Source organism: Mesocricetus auratus, unplaced genomic scaffold (assembly GCF_017639785.1).
Source record: "Mesocricetus auratus isolate SY011 unplaced genomic scaffold, BCM_Maur_2.0 Super-Scaffold_100010, whole genome shotgun sequence".
Taxonomy (NCBI): Eukaryota; Metazoa; Chordata; class Mammalia; order Rodentia; family Cricetidae; genus Mesocricetus; species Mesocricetus auratus.
Window position 1 is genome coordinate 26,455,911 of NW_024429194.1, and position 19,126 is coordinate 26,475,036.

At 37.5% G+C, this 19,126-nt stretch overlaps 1 protein-coding gene across 10 annotated transcripts in view; it reads right to left on the reverse strand.

Annotated features, from left to right (window-relative positions):
* Nucleotides 1-448: 448 nt before the first annotated feature.
* Nucleotides 449-19,126, reverse strand: part of Agfg1 (ArfGAP with FG repeats 1) — a 48,954-nt gene continuing 30,276 nt past the window's right edge. Inside the window, exons 4-15 of one of the 10 annotated variants that reach the window (XM_040753194.1) lie at nucleotides 18,950-19,112; nucleotides 18,103-18,256; nucleotides 15,292-15,411; nucleotides 14,580-14,651; nucleotides 13,221-13,430; nucleotides 12,069-12,249; nucleotides 9,269-9,342; nucleotides 9,018-9,110; nucleotides 4,577-4,624; nucleotides 2,606-2,764; nucleotides 1,682-1,773; nucleotides 449-1,128 (exon numbers count right to left, since the gene is read on the reverse strand). In XM_040753194.1, the coding sequence (XP_040609128.1) occupies nucleotides 1,069-1,128; nucleotides 1,682-1,773; nucleotides 2,606-2,764; nucleotides 4,577-4,624; nucleotides 9,018-9,110; nucleotides 9,269-9,342; nucleotides 12,069-12,249; nucleotides 13,221-13,430; nucleotides 14,580-14,651; nucleotides 15,292-15,411; nucleotides 18,103-18,256; nucleotides 18,950-19,112 (1,426 nt within the window). In that variant the 3' untranslated portion in view covers nucleotides 449-1,068. Of the gene's footprint in view, nucleotides 1,129-1,681; nucleotides 1,774-2,605; nucleotides 2,765-4,576; nucleotides 4,625-9,017; nucleotides 9,111-9,268; nucleotides 9,346-12,068; nucleotides 12,250-13,220; nucleotides 13,431-14,579; nucleotides 14,652-15,291; nucleotides 15,412-18,102; nucleotides 18,257-18,949; nucleotides 19,113-19,126 lie in introns of all 10 variants that reach the window. The other 9 variants (XM_040753195.1, XM_040753193.1, XM_040753197.1 and 6 more) reach the window with 9 other exon arrangements.

Genomic DNA, 19,126 nt, shown 5'->3' on the forward strand with positions numbered 1-19,126 from the left:
AATGAGGGGAGGAGAAAAAACTCAGGTGCAACTATGTCACAGTCAATGCATGTCTGCTTCCAATACATTCAAAGACAGTTAAAATGGAGAACAGAAAAAAAACTAGTTAAAATAGGCCTTTTGCAGTCTGAGAATTCAAGATCTTTAAAAAATATTTGTAAATACACATACATGCAAATTCTCCATATTTACAGATTTCACAAAATTAAGAAGTTGCAGAGAAATTAGAAGTAGCATGGTGAATTTGACAAGCTACATTTAAATGCTTTTCCACTGTCACAGTCCTGAATATAGCAGTCCTAGTAGTTTTAATAAATTTTCTACATGGCCTTTTAAAAAAAGTTAGTCACTAGAAGTCTTTAAGAATTCAAGATGTTCTCAACTCACTACTCATTATTTAAGGCCACTTTGGTAAAGGCATTGCAGCAAGAACACAAAAACAATAGCATACTTTCTAATGTTTATTTTGTTCACCTGCAAACTGTAGCAAAACATGATCAGCTTTATTCCGCAGACAGGTGCCCTTCACATCTTTAAAGAATTTAGCCATGTATAAATAGAAGAGCTCTTTAGAAGGAAAAATTCAAGAATGAATAAAACCTTCTGATTTTGACTTTGAACTTCCCAGAAGCAATGCTTCAAATGATTTTTGTCATTCATTCCAAGATATATGACAGCACCTTAAAAGTGGCTGATCTATTTCCCCAGTAACATTTCTCACATAACAATGTGTTAAAGTTACAAATACTGATATGCACAAATAGCTAATTTCTAAGAAAAATATGTACAGTACTGCAGCATAATGAATGTGGGATCTGCAATAACTTAATATTAGCCAATTTATAACATACATGATGCCGCTACCTTTTTCTGCCAATTCACAAGTGAAAAGTTGTTGCTGAGCCCTCTGTTTTGCACGTATTATCTGGTGTTTAATACACAATGCAGGCTTTTTAAAGACTTCTCTCGTGTTTAAAGCTAAGATCAGTGAAACAAGACAACAGTGCAAGAGGCGGAGAGATGTAATGATCACATAAAAGTTCGTTCCAGTACAGTGTCTGTGTAAGGCTATAAGAAAGGGTTGGTTGATGAGCTTCCTGTAGGAAACTGTCCTGTCGGTGCACCAGTCTATTGGAAAAACACATGGAAAAAAAATAAACAGAAGTGATGTTTGTATGAGATGAAAGCATTGCATTGTACTTAAATTTATAACTTCATTCAAACTTCTGTTAATAATTGTTTATTGGCAATTCATTCCTTATTGTTGCTGTTAACAAACTATAAACCACCTACTTCTTTTCACAGACTACACTGTCCTTTCCTACCCATTCGTTTATACAGTACCTGACTACTGCCTACAAAGGAACCTGGCACTTAAAAGTACCTCTAAGTTCAAATTTTAAAAAAATCCCATTCTTAAGACTCCTTTTCCCTAAACCCAATGGCTTCTCCAAGTGTAATTCCGACAAGAGTGCACGTATTTCACATTATAAAATAACTAATCTGTTATCCAGATTTTGATGACTAACTTCTTACAGCCATTATAAGGGCCATACATAAATCTATGTCATCATATTAACAGAACACTAAGCTGTATGCCGGAATAGTCACATTCTGTTTTCCCTAATTCAAAAATAAAATACAACTTAGTTTTAAGGTGCTAAAACTGAAATCCACTTACCATAAAAGGATTACTAGACACTCCAGCAGCTGCAACTTGACCAAAAGGGGTTACTACTGGTTTTGTTTGTCCAAATGTTGCGAAACCTGCACCTTGTTAAAATAAGAGAAACGCCAGTTATAAGTTACACTGCTACCAAGAGACTTCCCAGTCTTACAAGTTTCATAAAAATTCTTACCAGATAGCAACATGAAATGCAACATTAGGTCTTTGTCTTTTCAGACACCAGAACAAATTCACTGTGGCATGTACCAAGAGCCTCAGAGCTCTGAAACAATCTAACTCAGCCCAGAGTAAGTCATTGACCTCAGGGATTTAACTGATTGATGAATGAGTGACTGTTTGAGAGGGGTCATGTGCAATGGATGCTCCACAACACCACAGTGTTTCTTATGAAACTCACCATCATTTATGACTATTCTATGCATTGTATTTCCTAACTACTGAATGTGTGAGATCAAAGGACATTCTTGAAATGTATGGATTTCAAACTTCAGCAAGTAAGAAACTAGGTAAGAAGAAAGGCTGAGTGAATCTCCTAGGCTCTTAAAAAACAAGCTGCAAGTGCAGCACTGTCACCCATGTAGAGTGTTCATCTAAAACATACACCTACACCAGCAACCATTTTTCACAAAATACAATTTCCATTTCAAACCAAGAACATATGAGAACACAAGATAGACTTAGAAGACAAGGGCCTGAGAAGGGCCTTACAGTCACTGGTGTTTCCTAACATACGGTCAAGGAAATTTACAAAACCACAGTAAATCTTCTAACGTGTGGCCTGAACTGCCAAGGCTCTGTCTTCTGTAGTCAACACTCAGTGCATAAGACGACAGCAATCTTAAGACAGTCTCAAGCACTTAACATCACCCTATGTAAAAGGCACCGATGTCATACAGCTGGCCAAATGTTCGAGCTTACCATTGGGCTGCTGAGAGAAAGCTGTCTGCTGAGGGAAAGCTGCTTGGGTTGGGAAGGCGGGCTGCTGGAAACTGCCACTGAAGCTGGTGGGGAGACTGTATGGGGCAGGAGTGCCAAACCCTGCTGGCATACTCATGGATGCAGTGCCAAAGGTTGCCGCTGGCAAAAAGAAAAGAAGGAAGGGTGGGTCAAAGACACACACAGCAGGTAACAGTGTGGAATACACTGCACTTACCTTGAAAACACCAAGACACAGTGCGGGCATTTGAAACCCCAAACCCTGACAAAGTCAGTACTTATTAGCACTGTCTACTCTAACTATAACATAACCTAAGAAATTTTGTTCAGAAATGCAGTGACCAGAAAGCAATTACTAAAGCTATCGTTTGAAGTCCCCCCGCCCCAAATCTTCCGTATGAAGTTATCTAAAGTCAAACACTAGCTGGCTTTCAGAAGCCAGTCATACTGTGATTGTTGTATACAGGAGTATACATCCTGGCTTTGAGGCTGTTCTCCTATATCTAATTTGAAACAACAACCAAACTTTAATTACTAAGGTTCATATTTCTGTAGAAAAAATTTAAGACCTCTTCAAAAGAGTTCATTAAAAATAATAGGACTTGTAGGGCAACTAGGGTAAAAGGCAGGGCATTCAAAACTACAGCAAAAGACAGAAAAAAATTCTATTTAAAACATTAATGCAATTATAAAGACATAATAAGTCCTATGTGTGTATATATACAGCTTAATATATGTATATATACACAATACACAGACACAGACACACACATATAAACACATACTTCTACACCCCCATCTCACAACTCTGGAAAGAATGGGGGATATCTGAGATTACTGAGCTTCAGAAGTTAGGGTAAATGCACGAAGATTGGAAAAGAAGTGCAAAGGGCATTTTTAGAAGACATGAAGACTACTGGGCACATGGGTCATGTGTCCATGTTATTAGCCTCCTCAGCTTGCTTTGCTTGGTGAGTAGAGCATGAGCAGGAATCTATGTGGGAATCACCAGTATTATGTGACATGCCTACATCAGACCCTAGTTACACAAACAAGCACATTTATGAACAAACTTCCACTTTAAAGACATGCAATAGCAGAAGGCTGTGTGAGTAACTGGTAAGAAATACAGAAAGCTCCCCATGATCCAATGATATGCTCGCTATAGGGAGGGACTTCGTGAAACAAGTGACAGTAATGTAATACTGTAAAAGCATATCAATTTATTTATTGAATTTCCTGATTTCAAAAGGTGACTGATTTAAGGGAAAGAAATTAAATATTAAGAGCACTTCATAAAATGTTCTTACCTAAAAGCCACCTGAAAAGTCCGTTCGTTACTCACAGCAATCCTAAAGTTTATGACAATGCAAATTTTCTCAAGGAACCTAGTAAGACTACAGAAGGTTTTTGTTTTTTATGTCTTTACTAATTGACAGGGTGGGGAAAGAAGAGAAGGAAAGAAGAACAGGCTATTGGGAAGCAAGTGAATGACACAAAGCCTGAGCACATTGCAAGGGAGACAGGAGGGTTTCACCGCAGACAAAATGCATTGATGCAATGACAAGTCACTGTTGAGAGCACTCAAAGCGAAGCTCGGGCAGCTGGGCAAAACAAAACTCCATGAGATAAAGCAGGAAAATGATTTGGTACATCAAAAAGTATCACTTAAAGTACTATGAATTTAAATGTAAGAAACAGAATCAAAATAGCTATTATTCTACTGTGACCATGGAGGGAAGCAATAATGCTTTTCAGTATTAAAACATAAACCATTACATAGGATTTTCATGTTACTTTAAATACAACATGACCTTGATGCCACACATCCATGCCCACTCCATATTAAAACATGGAAAAAATTAATTTCACATGCAAGGATCCAGAACACTAGCAGAAGCTTCCACAAGCAGCTAGACAAATTGCCACAAAAATCTAGTTGTGGCCACCTACCAAAATGAGCGTGAGGGAACACTTGAGAATGCATTGCTCCAGAAAGGCCTTATGGGAAGCCATAAAGAGAGCAAGGTCAATTAAGTTATGTAAGTTACTGTTAAAGTAAAAGGTAACTAGTTTCATTAAAGAGCTCTAGAGTTACAACAGTGTTGCCCACTGGGTGTCACATGTATATACGATAGAAACTCATTCACAGAGACCTCTTGTTTCAATTATATTCATGGCATTGCAATATGTCATTTTTAAAAGCTTAGAACAATAAATACCAAGTCAAGAAAAACTGATGAAATATATTCTTAAAAATAATCCTTCATAGCCAGACACAGCAGCCCATACATTCAATTCCAGTATAGGAAAGGGAAATTATCTCTGAATTTGAGACCAGCCTTACCCTATATAATGAATTCTAGATCAACTAGGCCTATAGAGTGAGCCTCTGTCTCCAAACAAAAGAAATCTTAAGTCTGTTTTATCATGTAAAGATATAACTATAACCTAAGAGCCAGGTATGGGGGCACACACTTTAAGTCCTGACAACAGTTTAGAGGTGTACGCAGGAAAATCATGATTGTTCAAAGGCCAGCCTGAGCCACATGAAACCTTATTTTAACACACACACACACACTCACACCACACACACAACAAGCATCATGAGACATGTACAAAATAATGTTTTTTTTTACCAATTGAAACTCCAAGTCTTGAACAAAGCACCTAAATAACAGCAGAAAGTTTTCTTTATATATCAAGATATTAACTAGAAGTATCCAAATAATTTAAATGAGGTAAAAATTATGAGAAGAAAATTCAAACATACAAAATGAGAAGGTGAGTCTGGCCCACTTAGTCATGACTGACAGAATGGAGAAACGCATCCTGTGCACACCTCACACCTCACCTCATGTGCAGGAGGACAGACTTACATGCATGTATGTAACAGAAGAAAGACTTACATTACAAAGCTCTGCTCTGGTGCTGCTTAGTAGTCTGAATTAGGGCTATTACTAAAATATATTTCTATGCATTTTAGACTGGAGTACTTTTTCACTCACCATTCTGAGGCACAGAGTGACAGAAGAGAAAAACTCTGGGCCATGGTTCTGCCACTTCCTACATCTGTGATGTTGGCAACTAAAGTAAACTTCAGTTTCCTTGTTTGCAAAAGGGATGGTGGAAGGACAGAGATAATAGGACCCATGTACTCCAAAAGAGCTGCTATAAAAACTAAGTAAATAATGAGTTAATATACTATATGGAAAGCAAGAAATACTTTCTTGCCAATTTAAGCAGATTTTATTCTGTGCTCTAAATTTAGCAGAATGTTGAGAAGGGGGCTGAAGGGGTGGTACAATTGGTAAAGTTCCTGCGAGCATGAAGTCCTGAGTTCAATCCTAGAACCGATGTAATCACTTCTCTGTCTTTTGGCAAAAATTCATATGGTATTATCAGATATGGTAGCACAGGCCTGTAATCCCAGACCAAGTAAAGAGAGACACATGTGAGGATATGTGCATGTTCGTTCTCTCTCTCTCTCTCTCTCTCTCTCTCTCTCTCTCTCACACACACACACACACACACACACACACACACTTTTAAAGTTTTTACGGCTGACAAAGAGGCGTTCTGTGATAAACAGTTTGGTCAATACATTTAACTCGCTTCTTAGAAATGTAAAGGCTTCAACTAGTCTTGCATCAGCAATGCTTGCTAAATTGTGTTTTCTCAGCATTTCCCCTATGCACTTACTGAGGCACAGAACTCTTTCCACTGAATACTGCTTTTAAAACTTTTCAAGGCCAGCAATATGGCTCAGCAGACAAAAGCTTGAGTTCAATCCTTAGATCCCTCAAAGGAAGAACTAATCCCCAAAGTTGTTTTCTGACCTCCACTCAAGTGCTATAGGCATTCACAAGCCCAACTGCACCACCCCCCCAGTTTCTCTCTAATAAAACTACTTTAAAAATTCTCAGTCAACAGTGACAGTTAACCAGTATTTAGCACCACCATACTATAGTCTGAAACAGAGCTGACAGCCTAGGTCGGTACTTATTTATTAATCTTCAAGAGGATAGAACTGTCTGTCACACACTGCTCTTCTAAAGCTATCTCAGAACAGCCTTTCACAGGGCTAACACGAGAGAAAGACCCCTCCAGGAATCCACGTGCTACAAAGGCCTGGAAATTCCTAAGGACAGTGGATCTGTCAAACAACTGCAGTGCCATAGTTTTGGCGTCTGTTTCAATTTAGTCAATCCAATAATAACCTAAGAAAGATAGCCAGTGTGATACATCCAAAACCCCTTATAATGCAAAAATTACTTTGAAATAGCCAGGAATCACGGTGGCACATGCCTTTAAACCCAGTATTCAGAAGGCAAAGGCAGAAAGATTTCTTTGAGTTCAAAGCCAGCTTGGTCTATATACCAAAAAACTTACCTCAAAACAAAAACAAAACAAAAGGCAAAAAAGTAAAAGCAACAAAATTATTTTGAAATAAAAACTTGGAGATAATATTTTCTTTCTAATAAACTTCAAAATTAAATATTGCTTACATCCACCATAGAATATGTATGTATGTATGTATGTACACACACGCACACGCACACACACACACACATATTCTATGTAGAATCTTATCTCTTAAAATACTTTCTTATTCGAAAACAGCAAAAAATAAAGGGGTGTAGGGAGTTTTTTGAACTCTGATGTACACACAGAACACAAACACACAAGGTGACTTACAGCATCTGACTTCAAACAGCCTGACTGCCCAGGAAGCACTGCTCACGCTCTCAAGTTAAACACAGCATTTAGTTGGAGCTAAGTCAGTATACTCTCACACAAGGTGCAATCTGAACGTCTCCTCTTTGATACCTCTACAAACCATGTGTTGTAGCAACTTTAACACAGCACACATTAGGACAGTTGGTTCTCTCCTTCCACCGTGTGAGCTCCAGGTCAGGAGGCATCGGGGAGAAGTACCTTTACATATCTAGCTACCTCACCAGGCCCTGAACAAACCATTTCTTAAAAATTAAATCTGATAAATTTCAAATACTTAAATTATGATTAAGTACAGAGAAACCCTGTCTCATAAAAATCCAAAAAAAAATTATGATTAAGGTGTTTGTGGAAATGAAATACAATACTTATCATTCTGACTTCTGGTATCACAATTTTTAATTTTTGCTCCTTTGTCTAGGTTCTCCCTGTAGTAGTCCAGACTGGTCTCTAATTCCTGATCTTCCTCTGCCTCTCACCACTGGGTTTACAAAGAAACACCATCATGCTAGCTCTACTGTCATAATTCTTAGTCTTGCCAATGATAAAGACATTTATCATAATTACTAATTCTTAATGATTAGATACATTATAATGATATACTCTTAAAACTTCATATCAACACTTGCTATAATTGTGGTTAAAACTCTAGTTCCAATCTACAAAGTTTATGGAGTCTAGACTGAATGGCTAGCTAGTCACAACACTTACACCTGCTGACATGCCTTGCCAGACGATGGCAGCAAAACAAAACTGGAAGAAATTAAATGAGAATGATGTGAATGGCTTGAATATGAAACAAGTATTAAAAAAAGGAAGAATTAATGAAAGCAAAAAGTAGTGAGAGATAAAATGAATATGGATATAGTTTAGTTAACAGAGTGCATGCCTAGGATGCAGGAGGACCCTGGCATGATCCATTGCTCCCACGAAATACAAAAACCAAAGAAACATAATATAGGAATCCTGAAAAGAGTCACTAGAAATATTTAATTAGAGTTAACGTAACAAAATTCACTCATCTGATAGAATCTCACAGGATGTTTTATGAAATGTTTTGTTAATAATGAATGACTAATAGCCATTCTGGCACCAAACAAGCTGAACTATTATTGTCAGTCAAGTTCTTCTGCCTGCTTCCTTATCTGAAAAACCAAAGTTTCAGCCAGAAGGGGTAAAATATAACTTCTCATGTTCCTTGTTATTACTAAATTCCTAAATTTCATAAACTTTCAGTAGCATTTGTCTTTTTTCCAAGGGTTTCTCTGTATAATTCTGGCTGTCCTGAAATTAGCTCTTGTAAACCAGGCCACTCTCGAATTCAGAGGTCCACTTGCCTCTGCCTCTGCCTCCCGAATGCTCGGATCAAAGGCATGTGTCCAGCTAGACAAGGTCTTTCTATGTGGCTCAGGATGGCCTCATGCTCACTATCCTCCTGCCTCGGTCTTCCAAATACTGGATGAAAAAAACAAAAGCCCCCACACTCAGCTGGCATTTGTGTCTCTGACCTCACTCACCTATCTTTTCTTGTACTACGCTTCAGCAGAAAGAGGGCTTATGTTTAGATATACTTTATAATAATTGAGAAAATAGATGATAGATGAATAATTAAACTCCTTTACCCATGGTTATGATTCCTTGATCTGTCTTTTCTTACCTGTTGCTCCTCTGGCATTGGTCTGAAATGGGTTTGTAGATGATGCCGCAGAAGGACCAGTAGCAGCCACAAATGGATTCGTAGAAGGCGCAGCTTTTAAAGAAGTATAAAATATGCTATAAAATCCTAATATTTTATATTCAAGATTTTAAAAATTCTTCACTATAGTTTTCAAGACAGAAATGTGAAATGTTGCTCTCTTATTACCTTCTAACACATTAAAAACAATGTTCTCTATAAAAAGCACATACCCCCAAATGGAGCAGGCCCACTTGAACCAGGTTGTGTCTGAGCCGAAGCACCCACAGGCACTGTTCCAAAAACACTGCTGAAAAGGAGATCGAGAGTCAGCATTTAATAAAGAAACAGAGTCATTTACCTACAAGATGTGGAATCACATAAAAATTAACTGTTTTACACATCACTGCGGCTCTCAACGATAACTCAAGGTAAGTTTACATTATGAATTATTCACTGAAGTTTCAGTAACTAATTGTTTATATATGCCATCTTTGTTAATCAGGAGTATATAAAAATTGAGGGGAAAAAAAAAAAACATGCACCTGAGATTGGATTCCATTACACGACAGCATACTTAGTAACTGTATTTTCAAAGCGAAAAGAAAATAACTTTTATTGTATATTTCTACTAATCTACACACACATTATCAATTGTTTGAAGTACAGGATGAACATGTCCCTAATACACATACTTAACAAGTAAGAGTATCTATTTTCTTTGATATGACACCTAAAGAAAGGTCAGCCTGAAATGGAGACCTTGAAAGCTATCAATGAACTTTTCCCACACCACTAAGTCACACTTCACTGCATCTTCACTTTCAAGTTTACGGTAGAATGCACAAATTTCCCACATTTCTAACATCAACAAGTTTTGTTTCTTTTTTGAGACAAGGTTTCATACAGCACAGGCTAGCCTGGAATTTTTTATGTAGGATGTGTTAGATAAAGGTTGGAATCTGCCATAGTCTCCTTGCGTGGGAGACTATGGCAGATTCCAAGATAGGCGAGGGTGACTTTGGGGGAGGGGAGACACGACAAACACACCAGGCAGACAGAGCTTAAGTGAGAAGTTTTATTAGAAAGGGGGAGGGGGAAGAAAAGAGAAAAGAGGTAAAGAGACACAAAGACATGGAAAGAGGACAGAAGAGAAGAGGGAGACAGGAAAAATCTTGTCTGTCTCAGGGAATCAGCAGGAAAGGTGGGGGAGAGCGTTAAGTGGGCGGGGGTCTGTCTTTTAAAGGGGTCCTTTGCACCTGAGTGTACACTAGTACTCATGGAACCCTGGGCTGACCTGAGTGCATTCTGCCAGGTGGCAGGGGCAGGCCAGAGTAATGCCTGAATCCTCACAAGATGACCCTGAACTTCCGATCTACTTGCCCCTATTTCCAGGTTCTGGCAATAAAGGTATGCACCTCTGTGCCCATTCATGGTGCTGGGAATCAAATCCAGAGCTTCCTGCATGCTGGGCAAGCACTACCCTTGAGCACCACTCCCAGCATAAGGAGTAGTCTTTACAGTGACCATATTGTTTGTAAAAATATCTAACAAATAAATACTCAAATTCAAACCACCATAAAAAGAGTGGTTTGTGCCAAACTTAACAACAGTCAATTTCTTTCAAGACAACCATGTTTTACTATGTGTCCAAACTACTTGATACATAACCAACTTAACATATAGAAAATATATTTAATAGAAAACTAATAGGTTGAAAATGCTATAATTTTACCAAGAATAGTAGTTAGGAAAACTAATCAACATTATTGGAAAGGTAAAGAGAGAAATGGTGTCACATGCTAATTGAAAGAACGAGTAATAATCATGAGTCAAACACTAGCCCAGGCAACATTAGGAGACACATTTTTTTTTAAATCAGAAAAAGAGTGTTGCAACACAATACTCTGGTTTGATCTGATGATACTACCTTAATTTCTGCAGCAAGGCTTTCCTGCCTTATTGTATTTTGTGTACATCAATACAAATGTCAATCACTGAAAAATCAATTAGCATCTCAGAATTATGAAAAAGGAGGTCTGAACTCAGAGATACTGTAAAGGGTGGGGTCTTAGGTAACTCAAACATTCCACAGATCATAATTGTAAACCACTAATGCACCCCAATGTAATATTAATAATCCATTTATCACATGGATTTCATCTATGTTTCCTGTTTCCAGGCCTCACAGTACATTGCTACTATTATTAAAACTTTAACACAGACGATATTAATGAAGCAAGCCAAAATAATGCCAAATTTTATTATTTGGAGTCAATTTGTTCCATCTCAAGCAGTTAGAATTTCCCTCTAGAAAGGATGCCAAAGGGAAATAAACTAAATAATAATAGTAATAAAGTAGATATAACTACAGAAATGAATAACTACAATGCTGCACACTCTCCATAAATGTTAATGGTTGTTAAAAGTCTAATGCTCTTCTGGATTTGGAAGTACATGTCTGTAAGCACTTTGGAGACAGAGACACAGGACAATGAACTTACAACCAACCTGGACTACTGGACTGCAAAACCTTATCTAACACAAGGCTGATATTTTAAACATGTACTCTTCCTGTTCTTTGGAACTCCTTTCCACAAGGTCTGTGTGAGCACACAAGTGCGTGTGCAGTCTATAATACTAAATGACAATGACAAGCTAGAGAACTGACAGTGGCAGTGCCATTTGGTGCAAACAGACTAAAAACTAAGACTGACATATGCAACTAGACTGCTAAACAAATTAAGTGCTGAGTACAATCCATATGTAATTGTCCATTTAGAAATTTGTGTTCTTTGAAGTACATTTAGCATCCAGGAGTGAAAAGGAGTTAAGATTTCTAAGACTTGATAAAAGAATATGGCAAATACTCAAGAGTTACATTTTAAACAGCAAATTACATTCAATTTCAACTTAAAAATCTAGTCAATTATTTTTAAGTTACAACCCCACGAAAGTCCCTTTTAACTATGTTATTCAGACATAGAAAACCAAAAGGTCAAAGTCAGGAGTGCTGACTAGGACAAGCTGTACCTGCTAGCGTTACTCGTGGACGTGTATGCGTTACTGGACGTGGCTGCAGAACTGAAAACACTGTCTAACTCTGCCAGGGCTGCATATTTGTCTGAAGATGCACTTGAGTGACTGGGAACTGAAACCACAGAACCAACAGGAGCTTTACCTGTGGTCCCAAAACCACTCCCTTGATCACCTCCTGGAGGCAAACAAACAAAGAAGTTACACCAAAACTTTAATGTTATATTGTCAGTTCACCAACCATATTTGCCATGAAACACAGGTAAACCCACCACTGACTTGATCTAAACATTAAAAATGGACAGGATTTAAAAAACTCTAAGACAGATGGTTTTGTTCAAATGAACACATAAATTTATATGATGAACATAAGGCATATAATTTACTAAAAGTGCCATTCTTACAGGGATTTCCTTAAAAAAAAAAGAGATAATTCTAACAGTAAACATTATACTGAGTGCTTCCTGTGCTAGGCAGTGCTGTAAATGCCTTACATGGAATAATTCACAAAATGTAAGTGCAAGAATTCAAGAACTCAATTCTATGATCTCTCAATTTAGAGATGAGATAAACAATGCTAGAGATCAAGATGCAAAATCCAGTGTAGGACACATCCCCACTGTTCTCCATTGAGCTATATATTGTTACAGGGGAAATACTGGTCTAACGGGCAAAACTTACTACAAAAATATATTAGAAAAATAAAATCTCTAAAGTTCAAAGCCAGCCTAGTCTACAGTGAGTTCCACGACAGCCAAGGCTACACAGAAAAGCCCTGTCTCAAAGAAAAAAAAAAAAAAGGGGGGATTACCAAAATGCTAATGAAAATAGTTCAAAATGCATATATGATAGAAATTACAAAATAGCACTATGATCAGCTCAGTAAATGAAAAATTTTGGCCCTTTGTAGCCACAGAACCACAAAATACAATTATTTTCAATTACTTTCTTTTGAAAATCATTGCTTATAAATTAACTTATACATCTTCCATTTTATAGTTGATATTTTATGTGCAAAAATGCCAACGACCCTTTACTCAAAACATTTAATATGCACATAACTTCTATACAAATGAGAAATGCATTGTCTCAGATTTTAACATATGTAATTTAGACAAATTAGTATCTGTTTTGTTTACACGTTGATACCTTGCCCAGCACTGAAGATATTGTCTAAATTAGCAAGTGCCGCATATTTGTCTGCTGTCTGTAAACCAGCTTTGTTTGTTGAAACTTTACTAACAGTTGATGCTGTCTGGTGACTCTGGGATGTACTGAAGGTTCCAAAATCAGCACTGGAGGATTTGGGGAAGTTATCAAAATGAGCAAAATTAGCATTTACTGATCCAGCATTTCCACCTGTAACAGAATAAACAAAACATGAAGTTTCTAGGCTTCTCCCAATCTCACTGATAGATTATTTGTGATCATTCCTGCCTAACATAGGTGTCCAATAAGGGTATTCGTATAATCATGTGACTTTTATAAATTATGAACGTCTATTTTCTAAGGTGCTGACAATAAACAACAGAACTTGTTTATGGAGGTGGAGATGAAATGGTAACCTTGCAATGGCATTACTTCCAGCTACATAGTAGCATCAAGTTACAGTTTTTCAACAGACTCTGAGTAATGTTTAAGAATATGCTGGTTTTTAAAATCCATGACTTTTTACTTGAAGAACCATTACTAAACTCTACATAGAAATTCAATGTGTATTCAACAGCCTGATGCTCACAGTAAAACTAAGTCCTACCATAGTAATTCAAGACATAAGGTTAAAGTACATGACAGTGATTTTTGGCACAATTCACCTACCAGTCAACAGCATGCTGCCTGCTCAATCTGTACAGTTCTTTCTCAACCCCAGAGCTCTTCTGAGCACTCCCCAAAACTACAGCCAGTGGCTTCCTCTCTGCTTTGAATCCTACATGGGTACTAGCTCTTTTTTCCTAAACTGCCAATAAAGTATCAACCATACAAGTAGGACAGATCATCACCTATGCAAAAGACCTACATCAATCACTTCTTTGACACTGTAGACCAAATACAAACTTATCTTTTTCAAGAATTAAACTCTGGCTGTTTCAAAGGAAAGTGGGCATGGTGACACATGCCTATAATCTGACTTACTCAGGAGGCTGAGGCAGGAGGATTGCCTGTTCAGTGTCAACCCAGTCAACACAGCAAGTTTCCATTTTAAAAATTAGGTTTTAAGGAAAAATCAGCTAAAACTAGCACAAATATGTTAAAAGACAATGATCTATTATGAGTAGCTAGCAAGCAAAATAAATACTAAATTTTTATTAAAAATTTTATTTCAAATTATTAGATCAAATTTCATTAAAAACTATCTTTGCTATGACTTTATTTAATAAGAGAAGAGAGTAAAACAAATGTTTGAAGGCTCATCATTAAAAATGAAGGTGATCAATAACTGCAAAAACATGAAGTAACACAAAAAGCATACAACTTAATAAAAGATGCCTATGGGACAACAGAACTTACTGTGGGTAGCCTGGAGAGGAAAAGCTGAAGTAAAGTCACCAAAACTGCAGCTAGATGAAAGTACTCTAAATGCTGGACAGCCAGAAATTATGTAAATGATGAAAGTTAAAAGCGGAGGGGGAGAAAAGAAAATGGAAAGAAAAGGCTTTAAGACAACACATACTGAGTTAAAAGTTGAAAGAAAAAATAGTCAGCCGAAAAGCTAAATAAGGGTTCAATGAATTTCTGAAAACAGTACACTCTATGGAAGAATTTTCCTGAAAACCAATTCCTGCACAAAATTACTTCCATATTTGATTACACTGATCATTAATAATTTATACTTGACTAACATTAAAATGTTTTATTTAAGCTTGCTTCCCCATAAAATAATTTATTCTCATTTCTATGGAAGCTATCAACTAGCTTTCTTATCGCAAGATACAACATCAGCCTTAATCACTGTGTTTAATGTACTTAAAAACTTCTGTTGCATACAACCTCTGTGGATGGGAATTTTAAGGCAGAACCATGTGCAGGAAGAGGATGGGTGCTAGACAGCAGACAATGACCAAAGAGTTCAGAGAAACAAAGATTTCAGGTTTCCCCAGAGCTTTGTAAAATAGAACTACTTTAAAATTAGGTCATTAGAGAATTTAGTTTTTCAAAACTACATTTGGAAAGTTTTGTTTTTTAAAGCAAACATTTAAGCACAATGCTGGAGAGGCTCTACCTGTAGTTTGGGGCTGAAAAGGAGAGTGACTTGCTGTGGGGAAACCTCCAAAATTACTCGAACCACTAGACTGTCCAAATGCATCAAAGTTTGCAAAATCTGCATTTGCAGAATTCTGAGCTGTAAATGGCAAGGACAACACATGTTAATGAATATGAAAACTACAACTGAAAAGACATGACAAATGAATTTAAGAATTTTATGAAAATGCCAATGCAATATAAAGATAATTTAATGCAATTTAAAGATAATTAAGTTAAAAAAAATCAGAACTTTTTAATCCAATTAGGACTGTATATTACATAGTAACCAGAAATTTCCAAAAGTGCTTTGTAAAGTCATAGATCTGTTCACAATACCGTTAGTCACAGTACTATTTTAAAAAGACTCTAGTAACAAAAGCAAGCTATTTCAGAACATCAAGTATATTCTAGGAAATCCATCTTAATTTTTTATTGTTATGTATCTGTGTGTACATGAACAGAATACAGAGGCTGACTTCAGGTGTCCTCCCAAGTCGCTGGGCTTCATACCCAGTTTTTTGTGTGTGTGTGTGCTGAGACTCTTAAACTGACACCATTATGCTTACACAGCAAACATTTTACTCAGTCACATTCCCAGATCAGTAACTTATTTTAAAATGATAGTGAGCTTGGCGAATCTGAATTTAAGTAATTTAAATACATAAATAATGATATAGAGATGGTTTTATAACATTAATAATTTTTGTTTTGCTTTTGTTTTTAGTTTTGAGAAACCGGGGCTTCACTGTGTAGCTTGAGCTGATCTCATGATCTCCTGCCTCAGTTGCCCAAGTGCTGGAATTATAGATGTGTACTATCATGCCCAGCTTTCTGATTTATCTAATGTTCATAAATAGGTCCACCATGAGCACATATAAGTGGGGAAAATGTATATGGACACAATCACCGAAAAGCTGAAGATATCGTAAAAGTCAGCAATTATAACACAAACCTCAAATCAAAATTCTAGAGTTCTCTAAACTTTAAAAATGCAGATAACTAAAAAGCATTTTGAAAATGGAAATAAACCATAATAAATTCATAGGGGCTGGAAAGATGGCTCATTAGTTAAGAACATTTGTTGCTCTTTCAAAGACCCAGGTTCAGTTCCCAGCACACACATAGTGGTTCACAACTGTAACTCCTGTTCTAGAAGACTCCACACCCTCTTCATGCCCCCGCAGGGACTATATACTTGGCATACAAACATACATGTAGGCAAAATATCAATACACACAGACTAAACGCACATTGTGTGTGTGTATGTGTGTGGTAGGAAGCAAGACTGTGAGCCCTTGTTTGGTCAAGGGGCTTTTTTGCTATATAGGTTACCTAAAGGGAAAGGGGAAAGAGTCTCCATATTTGGTAGATAGGTTAACACAGGAAAAGAAAACCTGTCATATATTTCAACAACAGAAACTTGCAGATTTCTAACCCTCAATATGCGACCTTAGCTGGCCTGGAACTTGCCATGTAGATCAGGCTAGTCTTAAACTCAACTGTTCTATCTTCCTTTAAAAAGCAAAGCGGGGCTAGAGACACAGCTCAGTGGATAAGAACACGGGACAGTCTTGCAGAGGACCCTGGTTTAATTTTATTATGTACATGGTGACCTACAACCATTTGGAACCCGAGTTTCAGGGAACCCACCATCCTCTTCTGACCTCTATGTCCATCAGACACACACGAGGCATACATTCGTACATGCAAACAAGACACAAATACACATCAAATAAAATAAATAAATCTTCCAAGTTTTTAAACTTATGTGTCTCTTAAGCCCTAAGTAATACCTAGCCATACTATCCCAACATATACAGAAAACCACTAGCTTACCTAGCAATCCCTCCCATCCCTGAAAATAAAGATACATCCTCCACTGGTGGAGTCTTCAGATTCAACTACTAACTTACAAGCAACTTAGGACAAACTTTTAAGGGTACCACAGGAGGGCAATTAACAAGTTCCTCCTTTCTCTAACAAATCACCAAAAAAAAAAAGGGGGGGGGGATGAAGAGACAGGACAACCTATAGAAACCTAATCAAAGTTGATTTGGTCATTTGTAATGTTCCATAGTAAAAAGGTAGTATCTGCATACACATTAGCATTATCTCTCATTGGCATGGCTCCATAGGGAAAGGAACCTGCCACCAAGCCTGAAAAACTGAGTTTAATCCCCAGGATCCACATGCAGAAAAGGGGGGGAGAGCACTGACTCCTACAAGTTGTCCTCTGACCTCCACACACGTATCACGTAGTATGTATTCTCATTCTCTCACACACTAAAGAAGCGTCTATGTTTTTGTTTTTGTTTTTTTCATGGAAAGAAGTCACATTCTATGTCACATATCATCTCTTCTGTGACACTTTGATACTTTTTAATGGATGGTCAGGCAGTGGTAGCACACAGCTTTAATCCAAGTTCTTTCTGAGGCCAGTTTGGTCTGCAAAAGGAGTTCCAGGACAGCTAAGGCTACATAGAGAAACAATGTCTCAAAAAGGAGGCTGGGGGGGAGGGGGGGAAATTGAGTGTATGCCCTTAATTTCAGCACTCAGGAGGTAGAGTGGAACCATAAGGAGTTCTCAGTCATCCTTAGCATAGAGCAAGTTCAAGGCCAGCTTCAACTACATATGACCTTATCTAAAAAGTTCCCCTAAAAGTACCGTGGTTATGTATGTCTATATGGATGACCAAAATTCCTCAGTAGACTATGCCCACTGACACTTTATAATAAACAATTAATGATTCACACATACCCTGGGCAAAGTTATGAGAAAAAGCCATACCTGCGTGACTGTTAAAATGTGCAAAGTTAGCAAAATTGGCTGTAGCCGTTGACTGAGGAGCCGGAGCAGCAAAGATGTCTGAGCCAAGATCACTCAAAAGGTCAAACTGCTTCTTCTCCTGCTGCTGCCCTTGAGAGCGACCTACAACTGGGGACTACAAACACATTTCTTACTCATGGTGTTTCTAAAATACATACTGATGCATTAACTATAAAGACTTTTCAGCCAGATATGCTTACATTTTACATAACAGCTATCTCCAATTCACTAGATTAAAAAAGCAATTCTACACAAGAAGAGTTACAGTATCCTGACTTCACTCCAACCTTCATTTTCTACTTTAAGTCTTGGGAAAACAGATTTATTCAGAGGCCTAGAATACAGTGTCAAAGGGCAGGATTTAATCTTCACAACTTTGCTTCAAAACATTCACGTATAGTATATTGTAACAATGTTAAACAGTAACAGTCCTAACATTATCCTCAATAAAATGAACACTTAGGTATAAGCATATAAATGGTTTCAGTCTGTTCAGTTTGGGGAGTAAGGTATATTGCAGAGCCATGAGAATTTCAATGATAATAAGCAGCTATATAATCAGTTAATTAGAAATCCTATTATTTTCTGCTAAAGTACCACAGAGGCTATTCTTCTCGGACTCTGCTGGTCACCAGACTTGCACAATCAAGATAGACAAACTGAGCAACTTTACAAATCGATGAAAGCACACATTCCTACCATATACCAAAGATCTGCATGTATTACATTACAAATCGCACTGATACAATGTTAAAGGTTCTTAGCATTCAATCTTCCCTGCATCTTTTAAGAGTTACCAACCCCTCACCTGACTAGGTGTGCCCTTATTTAAGTGCAGTGCTGGTGCAGAATCTCCCAGCAGAGATTTCAGGGGCTTGACCTCAGGGGTGCTGCTTGTGCTGCTGGCAGAAGACCCTGAAATAGATGCGTGAACCGATGCCACCACTTTGGCTTGCTCTGGTGGAACATACCTGCAATGTGAAAA